We start from the raw sequence: 13708 nt of genomic DNA, 5'->3' as shown, positions 1-13708 counted from the left end.
TAAATTATCTGTGGGTTATTTTGAGCGGAAACTTCACAGACACATTCTGGGGACACCCAAGACCAATATTACTAATATCTCATAAAAAAAGGGCATAATAGGTGTGTTTTAAGAATGTAAAAATAACTTTTTTTTTTTTTTACTTGCTCATTGTGACTAATTTTGCCAGCAACAGCAGGTCACATATTGTTTTAAAGCAGAGTAAATTCTTCAGACAAATAATGTCATCTGATTTGTTGCAAAATGACTATGTACAAGACTAACTTTTTGTTGGTGAGAATTAATTATCTAATTGTTTCAACAGCAACAGAGACTAAATGTAATTGTGCAGAATAATCCCTCTTTTAAGTTCTTTGAACATTGTATTTTTTGAGTGTAATCATTTCAGTTCACGTGAAACAATCCCTTCATTGGCGTTAGAGATAATTCTTGCACTTGATCAACTTCTGAAAAGCCCTTTTAAAATCCTCATTAAAGATGGTGTAAATCAGTGGGTTGATGAGAGAGTTCAGATAGCCCAGCCAAGTCAGAAAGTTGGTCATCTCAGGTGAGAGACTGCAGGATTCACAGATGGTAACAATCACCTCATGGATGAAGAACGGCAGCCAGCAGATGACAAAAGCCCCCAGAATGAGTCCCAGAGTGGTGGCGGCCTTCCTTTCACGAGTGCTGGAGATGCGATGTCTCCTGACAGACTGCTCTCTACAAGATCGCTCTCTGCGAGACCGAGACTTTGGGCTTTTCACAGTGATGCGTGCCCTGTCGCCTTCGGTGGAGGGTTCAGACACTGATTTCTCTGGAGGGCTTAGGGTGTCCGGGGACGTCGGCTCCATATCGCTGCACTTGGGAAGCATGTGTCCGTTCATCTCCGGCTTGTTGAGGCAGCTGGCTCTCCTGTTGTAAAGAGTCCTGGCTGCTCGGTAAATCTTGTAGTAGAGAATGAGAATGAGTATTAGCGGGATATAAAATGCCCCGAATGTGGAGTAAAGCGCGGAGCCGATGTTGTCATGCTTAATGATGCATGTGTTTTCTTCCTGGCGTCTCAACAGCATTGGCGGCAGAGAAACCACTATCGAGAGGAGCCACACCACGCTGATCATAATGGCGGCCCGTAACGATGTCCTCTTTCTCGAATACTCCACGGCATCTGTAATGGCGCGGTATCGGTCCACAGCGATGGCTGCGAGGTGCAGAATAGAGCACGTGCAGCAGGTTATGTCCACGATTAACCAGATGTTGCACATGACTTCACCCATGACCCACGTGTTCATCACAATGTAGACAATGCTGAAGGGCATGACTAATATGGCCACCAAAAGGTCGGTCACGGCCAGTGAGCAGATGAGATAGTTTGCGGGATGGTGCAGCTTGCGTGTGACGATGATGGCTGTAATGACCAAGCAGTTTATGGCCGTCGTCAGCACAGCAAGAAATGAAAGTGTGAGGGAGAGGATAATCACGTCCACGGGCTTGCCTGCATATGTGCCGTTTGATGCCATGCCTAGGACAGAATAGGACAGACAGAATCAATGGGAAGGAAATAAAAAAATCTGCTGATGTGTTGCAACAGCTGTGTGTATGATACAATGTAGCTCAGTTGTGCTTTGTTAAACATTTGAGCACTTAATCTGTGTTTTCCAAAGATCAAGGTGTGGAACGATGTGAGGGTAATTATTGATATTTTTGGGTGAACCGTTTAATTCTTGTTTTATTTTTTCTTTGAAACATTTGTATTTTTACAGTGTGGTTATTAAGACCTAAATGGAGCAAGTCTTGATGTAGCAAGACTGAAGTCTGTTTCACATATATCTTATTTTACGATTAAAAAAAAAAAATGTAATCATAAGCAGAAAGCTTGAAATAGAACAAAGATCACACACTTTCTTTTATACTGTTTTCTCAGCATGCAACCACAACATTTCATGTTTTACAACAAATTTTAATGATTCACCAGTTATCAGTTTGAATAATTCAACAAATATCTGACTCACTTATTGAACCACCAAGTCATCATACTTTTGTATACTATTTTTGTCCAAATAGGATTCAACAGAAAACTGTGATAAGGCTTTGCAAATCACATTAAAAGAAACAATCTAATGGCCTTCATGGTCATTAAATAATTGTATTTCTTGTGTTCAGTTTGTTTAACTAGGGAACACTTCCGAGTTCACCTGATTTACTCTATTGAAATATCATGCAGGGCTTTTCATACCTGCAGAAGTGCTGCTTATTCATCAGACAGCTTGTGTCTATGTGCATTAAGCGAGCTGCACGTCATCACAGCATTGTGCTCAAAGATCCTGACCAAGGTGGTCCATGCCATCATTTGCCACAAATCATCTGCAAGGGAAGAAGATCAAAAAGAGTGTTAAAGTCAAAGGGAAGTTTGTCAGACAGTGCTTGCAGAGCATGGGAGGGAATAGATGTTGTGAGTTCCACTGAGACCATTAATTAAAGAGGAATATAATTTTCACTCTCTTTTAAAAGGAAACTGGGCTAGAGAAAGCCACATAGACCAGACAAAAGAGCTCTCCATATGCTTTCTCTTCACTACAGCAATTAATTTGACCAACTTGCTTATATTCATTACATCAGATATCAGGCGTTTATTGCTGTCCCTTGAACACGTGTAATGTTTGACATCTTTTTCACAATCTGCTACCGTCAGTATAGCACACAGACTACATAAAAGTATAAACGATTAATCAAATTTTTTTAATAATTAGGATTGTTTAATGTTTTGGAAAGACGTCTCTTATTCTTGCAAAGGCTACTTATCATAATTTATTTAATACAGAAAATCCAGTAATATTGTGAAATATTATTTTAGTTTTGCACTTTAATATATTTTTAAATGTAATTTATCCTTGTGAAGCAAAGCTGAATTTTCAGCATCATTACTCCAATCTTCAGTGTCACATGATTCTTTAGAAATCAATCTAATATGCGGATTTGCTGCTCAAGAAACATTTGTTATAATTGTTTAAAACAGTTAATAGTTAAAAGCTTAATATTTTAGTTTGTAAGCTGCTATTTTTTCACGATTATTTGATTAATAGAATATGCAATATATTATAATACACACACATGCACATGTACTTTGTATATCTATGAAATGAGCTTAAAAGTAATAGAGTGTAGAGAGTAATAGAAATGGTTGTACTGAAGCACATTTCGTCTGTGTATTAGTGCTGGCTGTGAGAATACGGTTGTCATAGTGACTCACAGGGACAGGCTTTCTGATGAAAAGGCCAAAGCTATACAACAAAAATTGATTTTAAACACTCTACAAGCTCTTTCTCTGCCAGCACGATGATGTTCCTGTATTAGTCAGGTTGGTTTTGATGTAAAGTCAGTTTATCTGAAGAACAGATAAAACCATGGAATTTGTCTCTGTTACGATCAGAGACCCAGTGAAACGCAGGTGACAAGAGATCCAATCGCAGTGTGGGTTTTAATGGGTAATCCAAATCAGAAATCAACAAGCAGGGGTCAAAACCATAAATCCATCCAACAAATAAACAAACAGGGAAGGAACAGGAACGGGAACAGGAACTCGGAAGACGAGGAACTCGGAAGGCGAGGAAACTGGGTGACGGAAAGAAAGGACTCCATGCAGACAAACAGAAAAAGACTGGTTAATATAGGGAGGATAATGACTAACAAACAAGTGAAGACACCTGAGTGCAATTAACAGGAGTGCAATTACTGTGATGTAGGGACAAGGCTATGTGGGAATTGTAGTGCCTACGGTGAGGTGCCTATGGAGAAGTGAGACCACTAGTGGAGACTCAGGGAAACAGAGACCAGACAGCGTGACAGTCTCTGTATGAGAAGAATTAGTTCCTTGTCTGACATTAGATTATAATTTTCAGAAATATTTGAAAAAAAGTGGTAATGGCTGCTGAAAATTCAGATGAAAAGAGTGAATATATGATATGAATAACATAATATGAATAAATAATACATACTTAAAACAAACTGATGAATGTATATATAAAGCACCAGAAATCAGGCTCTCAGCAAATGGATTGTGTTGATTCTGCAGCTAATGGAGTTATTTAACTCAATGACACAGTGCCACATTGTTAAATTGCTTATATTGATCAGACAACGCTCTTCACTGATGAGAAAACTTTTCAGATTGAGTCTGAGACTGAGTTTTAAAGTTTTACTCTTCATAGCTCACATGCTGTATTTCCAAATCAAACATTTTGACACATCATAAATCTGATTCAATCAGATGCAGTTTTCCTGCAGCTCCAGAGTAATTAGTCACATGATATTTACGATGCAGATTATTTCATTTCACATACTCCTGGGTGGTGCGTGTGCCAGCCAAGCAACTGCCATTGAGATGAATGGAAATGTTAATGGATATCTGTCTCTAGCTATTTTAGTGGCAGGTGCTATAAGAAGGAGAGACATGCTTATACTAAACAGCATTTTATTTGACAAAATGGCTCTGAATGCTAAATGTGTCATTCATATTTTTTCTTAAAAGACTGCAAAATCTTAAATGACCCTAACCCTTTGTCATCTGTGATGTCCGGACCTCTGTAAATTTTTCATGTTCAAAAAATAACATTTGTTTTCTGATTCAGAGTATAATTCAGAGTGTTTAGCGTCCATGGTATGAAAATAATCGCTGCGAGACGCTTCCGAAGTGAACAAGTCTTCAGAGAGTTGTGAGCGAGAGTGAGACGCAGCCTGTGTTGCCAGATCCAGCTAATGTAAGCGTTTTTGACACATTTTTCCACTTAATTTGACACTTTAGAAAGTTAATAAAGTAGGAAGTTGCGGTTTAAGGTCAGCGATAACTTAATCTTATCTAATTTCCAAAATATCTGAAATAATTTCGGTTTATTTTACTTATTTATGGGTTTTTGTTTATTTTAATAGCGATATCTGGCAACATTGCATCGCCGGCATTAGTCTGGCAGTAATCAAAAAAGACAAATAGCTATAGATGTTATTCCACTATTTAGACTACTTACTGCAAATATTACCTCAGTATTGTAGTACATGATAAAACGTAAATTTTAATTTTAATTCAAATTATTAAATGGATGCCACCTTATTGGGACAATAAAGTCCTCCCTACAACCTACCCTTACCCTACCCAATACTTTTTTTTTCAACTTTTTGATTATTTACTTCATTTTCAAAATAATAAAATGCTTATAAATGCTTTTCTGATGTGATTTGGAAAGGGAGAAAAAAGTTGGCATGAATAATAAACAACTGATAAAATTACCCCCCCCCATAAATATAGTAAAGTATTAACAAACGTTGATGCAATAAATAGGGTATGACTTAAAAATGAGCATCCCTCCAAAAACATCCACATTTCTGTCTCTTTTCAAGTGTAAGTTGTATTTATAGGGGTTATTATAGCACAATTCTATAATAAGGGGATTATTATAGAAACCCCCTAGACCTCACTAATTTTCAAAGCCTGGCTACGGCCATGAGTACATGTAGTTAATTAATATTACACAGTATGTAAATGTGTGATTACACTCTAACAAGGACACCTTAAAATAGTGTAACCTTACTTTGTAATTAAATTACAGAATTCAGTTCATGTAACTCCCCAACACTGCTGCTAACTCTAACACTAACCTAAAACTGATACTCTAATGAGAATGAGTTGACATGTAGTTGCAAAATTACTTATAGTTAGTAGAATGTCTGAAGGCTATCAAAATCAATATTTGTAAACATTGTGAGAATATAAGTAATTCCACCCGAGTCTTCTTTCATTTTTACCTCATATATACATGAGAATATAAATCTCTGCTTTTGTGCTTCTTTCAGTTGTTCTTTTCAACAGAAAAAAACGTTCTTTGCCTTCTGCTGTTCATCGTCTCACCCCACATGCTCTGCTCGCTCTCGTGTAGAGATCTCTTGAGTACACTGACATTGCCAGAAATAATACAAAAAGGCATAAGAACTTCATTGAAGTATGTTGCAATGTTTATACGGTGGAGCTTCCTGAAACTGTCTGTTACATTTTCTGTGACTTTTATTCCTGAAATCAGCAGATACACTGTAAAAACTCCTGTTTAAAATAAAGTAAATATATATATTAGCTGTGGTCACCACTCACCAGATATTCACTTAAAAAAATACACTAACAATTTTTCATGTGTTCTTGCATGGGATTTTAAGGTACAATTTGTACAAAGTTTTGCTTTAAAAAAAATACTCTGGTAACCACCATAGCAGTACAGTAAATAAACATGATGTTCATCACAATGTGTTTTTTCCATGATCCGTGACTGATGAACATGCATAAACAGCAACAGATTCACCCACACAAACACAAAACTCTATTAGTGTGTCTTTTATGGGGTGCCAAGTGTAACTGATGATGTAATTTCATGGACTAATTGAACTGTGTGACCCTGCACAAAGTGCAGATACACTTTAATGCATTTCATACACAAAATGACAGATGCCAGTAGCATTTTGTTCAACCTATCTGATAGATGAAATGCATATCTCATTCACTGAATAAGCATTCTGTGATATGCTGGAACCATTTATTGTCTTGTTAAATCGAATATAATTTTCCTCCACCAGTTTCTACAGCATAGATTTCTAATTCAATTATCAGACTTCACACAAACATTCAACACTTTTAATGTTAAAAGCAAAGTTCTTAGAAACATCAAATGGGACTTTTTATTTGATTTTTTAATAAAAAAAAAAGTTGTAAAGATTATATAACAAAAAAGTTATGGAAGTTTAAGTTTATGAAAATATAAAATATAATAATTTAAATATTTATATTTTATATAAAATATATATTTGACGAACCATGATTTCCTTTAAAACGGCTAGAAAATTAAAACCAAAATTCTGAACAAGTTATGTTCCAAATTTGAGGTTGATATCTCAAAAAATGATCTTTCAGTGAGATTTTTGGCCGTAGTCTCATGCTTTTCCACTAGATTACCATCAAACCCCATTAGTAACCAGTTAAGGGCGCCTTCATTTAATGGTTTGAGTGGCCAGAAACATGTTTTTCCATACTTTTCTCATTATTTAGACATCACAATCAGAAGAAGTAAGGGTTAGTATATTTGATTTCAATTCAACCTCAAAAAACACATGAAAGACTTGCTACGAGAACTCTGGACTCTTGCGTTATAGTTCACAATGCATCAAAAAAAGGATAATCAGTTTTTTTCCTATATATTCCAAACTCTTTTAGACCTTTTTTCTCAAAAAAATACAATGGATGTTATCTTTTGAACACTCTCCATGAAAGTGAATAAATATTTTTACAGATTTTTCATGATTTCATCTATACATCACTATTTCAAAAGTAAAGGTCAGAACACACTCTCTGACTCTGATGAGTACTCTCCCTGTATATTAATAAATTACAGTTGCTCTGTAAAATATTTCAAAAATCACTCACCAAATATCAAAACTACAGTCTTTAAGCTTCCCAATGATATAGAGTTTGTCAAGATTACTTTAGGTTCAGACTAAGAATTACTTTAGGTTCAGACTAAGATATTACTGTTAAAATATGTAATGGCAAGTGGGCCTCACAGGTGGGCCCATGACATTTAACAGGTTAATGTTCAATGGTCTTGACATGATTATTCAGAAGACATACTGGAAATATATTGATTGAGGTGAACTTGATAAAAAAAAAAAAAAAATATATATATATATATATATATATATATATATATATATATATATATATATATATATGACAAAAGCATGATAACAAAAAAAACTAAAACTTAAATTAACTTAAACTCAAAATATAAGCTAAAAGCTTATATAAAAGCTTAAAGCTAATTCCAAATATTAATAAATGCTGTAATAGCATATAAATAATACTAAAATAACACTGTCATTACTTTAGAATACAATGTATTAAAATACTTTAGATTAAGACAGCATAAACAAAACATTTCACAAAAAGTTTGTTGAGTTTTCAGTTATACATCAGTAGATATAATGATGAAAGTATAAAAAGATATCATGACAACTCCAGGTAGTCAAATATTATGTCCATATTTAATGTGGTGAGCTTCACCTGTGTAAACCTGAGGAGAGCTTCACACATCCAGTAAAAATGTTGATAAATGCAAAAAATGCTGATAATTTTTTCCCCACTGATAATATTCTACTAAATACGCTGAAATAATATCCCCATATACTACCAATAATATAAAACAGCACCATTTTCAGCTGCCTTTGTAGCAAACTGTAGCCAACTGTCACTTAATTGTAAAACTCTGGCAAAGACTATAGACTAAAACTGAAAAAAAACATGCTTATCATATCTGTATATTAAAATAAGCAGTATATTACATTTACATGATCAGTGTTGCTTGAATGACAGGCACCTCAGATAACAGCTGGAAATAGCCACAGGCAAATTTATTCTAAGTGATTCAGTAATATGGTACCTTTATGCAACATCCATCAATACTTGATATCAACTGTATAAACTTGCACATTTCTAAGATGCTAAGCTATGAATGAAGTTCACGATAACACGATGCACCACCTGTTGATGTCTCTGTAATCCAGAAAGAGCTCTAATTGCATTTTGAGTGAGGTGCCTCTCAGCACTGGGTCTGAAAATGACATGTCTGATGAGAGTGCTTAATACACACTTCCTCTTCACAGCAGGTACTAATGAAAAAAGATAACGGTGCCACTTGGCGTAATATAACGAGTGATGTCATCAGAGCCAGGGCAGTATCAAATCTGACAGAAAGAGAATAATAACACTTACATAAAGTGTGAAAAAAGGGGCGTTTGAGAAAATGATGAACTAAGAAACTGATAGAGAAGACTTGAAAGCAGGGATGCATGCTTCATTTCTGCTTTCAATTACATTCTGCATATCTTGCTATGACAAGAGAATGGCAAAAATCATGATGATAACTGGACGTGTCATCATTTTGAATGAAATGGGAATTATGAGTTCTACAAGCACAAAGATCCAGGCATTTGAAGGACAAACACTGTATGAGGCAGCACACATACAGTACGAGGTACCATGAGCCTTGTAAGGTTGCTTTAGAATTTCCTTTGAGGGGAACAAAGTGCTTCTTCACAATATATGCTTTCTTTGCTGAATGACTTTGGAGTTTGGGGAGATACAGTAGCATGACCTTCATTAAAATGATAATTCTGTCTTCATTTAATCAGCCTCGTGTCATTTCAAAATCTCTTTTTCTGTGGAACATAAAAAGAGGAATTCTGAATAATGCATTCACTACTCTTTTCCATATAATGAAAGTGAATGAGAATCCCGTGCACACCACCAGCAAAGTATCATGAAGCAATTTTCCATATGACTCAAGACTTCTGAAGTCATGTGATAGATTTGTGTGAAGAACAAGCCAAAATGCAGCGCTCATTCACACCTTTGCTTGTTCAAACTTGTTGCACTGCAACCATACTGTTGTCAATGATGACTGGCCATAACCCTGATTATGTCAAATGTTTATTTATTTATTTATTTTATGTATGTCAAGGCACCATTTTTGGATGTATGTGGAAATCCAACAAGATCTCATGAGCATTTTAGTAGTATGTAAATTTGGTTTTACCACACATACATTTGTTTACCTTTGTATAGATAGTAAAATGTAAAATGCATTTACAGTATCTAAAATCCATTTGTATTTCATTTATGGACACATACATAATTTTAAACAAGACTACACTTCAAAATCATGAATGAATAGCATTTGTGCAATTGTTTACCCATTACTTATACAATATTTATTTTGTTTGCCATGGAACAAGGCAGTTTTGACTTTAAAATTGTGTTGTAAACCACATATTCAGAATCCTTCTTTTTGTCCTTTGGAGCTGTTGAACCAAATAATTTCTCTACAATTCTAATGGCTTTTAGATTCCTTGAAATTAATCTTTTAGATCAAATCTTTAAAACAATCTTCAGAACTCTTTGATTTGAACTTTCCAAATGAATCTTTTCAATAATGCTGAAAAGTAATTTTGAAAAGTAGTTAGGTATAAATTGCACATGTAAATACATTTGATATAAATGATTAAAAAATATTATAGTTTCTATAGCTATGAATATGTAAAACAGCTTACATTTGAGATGTTGTCAGAATGTCCAAACATTGTATATTTCAGCATTTACCCTTCCTAATCCATAATGTGGAAATGGGTGGCGAGTACATTCTTCAACATTTCTCCTTTTGTGCTCCACAGAAGAAAGAAAACCATATGTGTTTGTAATGACATGAGATTGCGTAAATAATGACCGTTATGTCATTTTGTCAAACTGTCCCTTTAACGACAGCTGCACATCTTCAGCTGCATTTTGATTAAATTGATGGCAATGCTCTTATATGCCCCGTCTGAGATGGAAGAAAAATAGCTGACCTGCCATTCTTTGTGTCAAAGGAATAACCATTAAATGGTCTCCTCTTGAAAGAAGTCCCTGTGTCTTTGTTAGAACAATGTCAAACTTGAGCTGAGGCACTTAACAATGCAATTACTATTACTCAAAGAGATGCCTGGAGATTGTATGCTATTTCTGTTACATCCGCTGTGTTTCTCAGAAGGTGCTTCATGGGAAAATATGCTTCCTTTTGTCAGTTATGATGCCAGCCATGGAGAAGGTGTTGGGACAATAAGATATTAAACAGGCCCATTTATTTGGATCAAAGTGATGCAAAGCAGTCTTGCAAATTACATCTCTTATGCAAACATGCCGTGAACTGAAACAATGGACGTGGCTATATTACCGTCTTGTCAGAATGGCCATTTCTGGATACCTCTGGTATTGTATCCGAGAACATGATCCACAATTTGTCCTGGTGCTCACATAAAAGCACAGTTTCCAAGACGTCTCTGGGGAGGAATTTCATTGGTTTTAGCCTCGCTTATACCTACACCTACAGCTGTGAAACCACATAACATCTGAGCTGTGTGAAAATGGAATCTTTGAACTAAACCATTATAAACTTTGAAAATGTTAACAATGTGAATATTCATGTCTTTACAAACACAGTAAAAAGATATTATCATGGAAACAAACATGTGTGTGTGTGTGTGTGTGTGTGTGTGTGTGTGTATAGCATTACATTAAATTCTTTATACTAGAAAAGCGATCTTGGGAGTATTAATTCATTCATTCATTTATGTTAATTATTAATATTCTTTACACTAAGAATTAATAATAAATCTATTTAAGAATAAAATGGCTATTTTACTTTATAATACTGTGGAAATATAGTGTAATTCCTAGATCTAGACCCCTTACGCTTCTCTGCACACGATCTTTAAGAACTGCAATATTCACATGGATAATTTCAAAACTGTTCACTGTGAGAAGAAAAAACAAAAAACACCAAGACCGTTCCACACACACTTCTCTAGACTAAACATATGACTGCATCCAAGGCTTTGTTCTCAATACAGAAACTCAGACTGGTGTGAAATGACAAGACAAAGTCCATAAGCTCCTCACACTCTAAACCTATGCTGACAAATGCTCCCGAACAGAGAGTTGCCAGTGCATAACACAGTATCCGTTATTGTTGACAAATGACTCTTGCATGTTATTGTGCCTCACTGTCTCTGGATGAAGTCCAGAATTCTTTCTTTTCTCTAAAACAGTGGTGAGATATAGAGGGTATGAGGTAGACTTTCATCCATCAGTTGCATGTCATGTAAGAAGGAAAAAAATGCAAAGATCAATTGGTAAAGTATCAAGCGAGCAGCCAGTATGCTAATAAAAATGGTAAATGGACTGCATTTATATAGCACTTTCAACAGACACACGGCCATCCAAAGCGCTTTACAAGTTGCCTCACATTCACCCATTCATTCACACACTCATTCACACACCGACTGCGCTGTCAGCCATTCAAGGAACCATCCAGCTCGTCGGGAGCAGCTGGGGTTAGGTGTCTTGCTCAAGGACACCTCGACACTTGGAGCCGGGGATTGAACCACCAACCACCAACCTTCCGGTTTGTAGACAACCTACATGAACCACTGAGCCACTGCCGCCCCGGCGAAAACAGTATAATAAAAGAAAACAGTATTCACCAATTACATCTAGCAAAAACTAGCAATATCCAGAAATCTCCAGTAAGTATATAAAAATGAAATACTGACTCACACTGTGTTCTCATACAGTATTGTATGTTAAGATGGAGGCTTTTCTTCTGGATCCTGAAAAAGCCCTTCTTCAATCATTTGCATGAAAAATGACCAAGAACAACTTCATCAGCCAATATGCTAATGAACAGAAACAAAATTTGCCCATACCTGGCCAGTATGCTAATGAGACATATACAGTAGTGTGGAATTTAGACATGATTATAAATAGCAAAGGACATGCTCACATGGTCAGAAAAACACCAAATATGGACCTCAATATTTAATATTCACAACAGTCTATATTGTCTCCCAGCAGTCCAAAATTATTTAAATTATATATGCAGCAAAGGAGTGGAGGGAAAGATTAGTTATATTAGTTATATATATATATATATATATATATATATATATATATATATACTGCAGTATTATCTGTTGCATATTTTGGTTACTTTAAAATAGGACCAATCAGTCTTTTTTTCTGTGCACCACTTCACTTCTTTTCTCTTATCACTGTTTAATGTTGCCATGCACACACTGTAGGTTGGTAGCAGTATTTGTGTGATCAATTAATGCATCTGTCGTAAATCAGTTCAGAGTGGATTTCTATAGGAATACTCTGTGCATGTGTAAAGCACACATCAGTCACCTAATGCAGCTATACGACAACATTCATTCCCAATGACCATTAAACCGATCATTAAACACGCATCTTGGCTAGTTATGCGTGCAGTACAGTACATGTTTTAATCATAAAACTCCAGTGATTCGGATTAAGAATGAGGTAATCACAGATTTGAGCTGATAAAATCATGTGTCTCATAAAACTCTGTTCACACGAGACAGGGCAGGAGACTGGAAACAGAAAACACACTGCAAGATAAATGATGTGCACTGTTATCGTTTTAATTGAAAAGCAGACATTCGTTTGAGTTAAAACAAAAACAAAAACAAAAAAACTTACTGTGTCTCAATAATCAAGTTTATTTAAACAATATATTACCAGGCAACAGCGCAAACTTGATACAACTTTAAAGGCGCCACTAAACCGTCGTTAATATCATAGGAACTTCCAGAAACCTCTGGTTTAAACACCAGCATAACATTAAAATGAAGTAATGACTTACGGTGTGATGTGATGTGTTGAGATGAAGGCATTCCTCTGGAAGGCTCACGCTGGAATGTGATGTTTCTCCTCACGAGACAGATGAATGTCTTTCACAGGTGCACACGAGCGCTCGTGCTCATACTGACGCACGTGCGCAGCTAAATGAGCTACTAGACGGAGCGACTGCTTGGTACAGGTAAATTTAGTTAGTGTAATCGCTTTCTATTATGCATCTCTCTCTCTCTCTCTCTCTCTCTCTCTCTCTCTCTTTTGCAGTATTAAATATTCAGGAGGCTGATGTGTGCTTTGCAAAAATAAATAAATAAATAAATAAATAAATGAATAAATAAATGAATAAATAAATAAATAAATAAAAATAAAAAACCGTGAACTACGATATAAATGTACATATAATTAGTAGCCTAGCACACACCCGTTATTGTTATATGAAATACATACAAA

The 13708-nt window shown here is 35.5% G+C and overlaps 1 protein-coding gene across 1 annotated transcript; it reads right to left on the bottom strand.

Moving 5' to 3' along the window:
• Positions 1-323: 323 nt before the first annotated feature.
• Positions 324-13424, bottom strand: htr1fa (5-hydroxytryptamine (serotonin) receptor 1Fa). The gene is made up of 3 exons (XM_059499329.1): positions 13266-13424; positions 2216-2343; positions 324-1501 (listed from the first exon to the last, which is right to left on the bottom strand). Exon 3 carries the CDS (start codon positions 1497-1499, stop codon positions 417-419), a length of 1083 nt encoding a protein of 360 aa, XP_059355312.1. The 5' UTR covers positions 1500-1501; positions 2216-2343; positions 13266-13424; the 3' UTR covers positions 324-416.
• Between the last annotated feature and the right edge of the window lie 284 nt (positions 13425-13708).

This window comes from Carassius carassius, chromosome 19, assembly GCF_963082965.1.
Source record: "Carassius carassius chromosome 19, fCarCar2.1, whole genome shotgun sequence".
Classification (NCBI taxonomy): domain Eukaryota; kingdom Metazoa; phylum Chordata; class Actinopteri; order Cypriniformes; family Cyprinidae; genus Carassius; species Carassius carassius.
The sequence above is the reverse complement of the archived record's forward strand: the minus strand, read 5'-3'. Positions and strand labels throughout refer to the sequence as shown.

Excerpts from the sequence above, each read along its gene's own strand:
- htr1fa (XM_059499329.1), bottom strand. The coding sequence starts at position 1,499 with ATGGCATCAAACGGCACATATGCAGGCAAGCCCGTGGACGTGATTATC.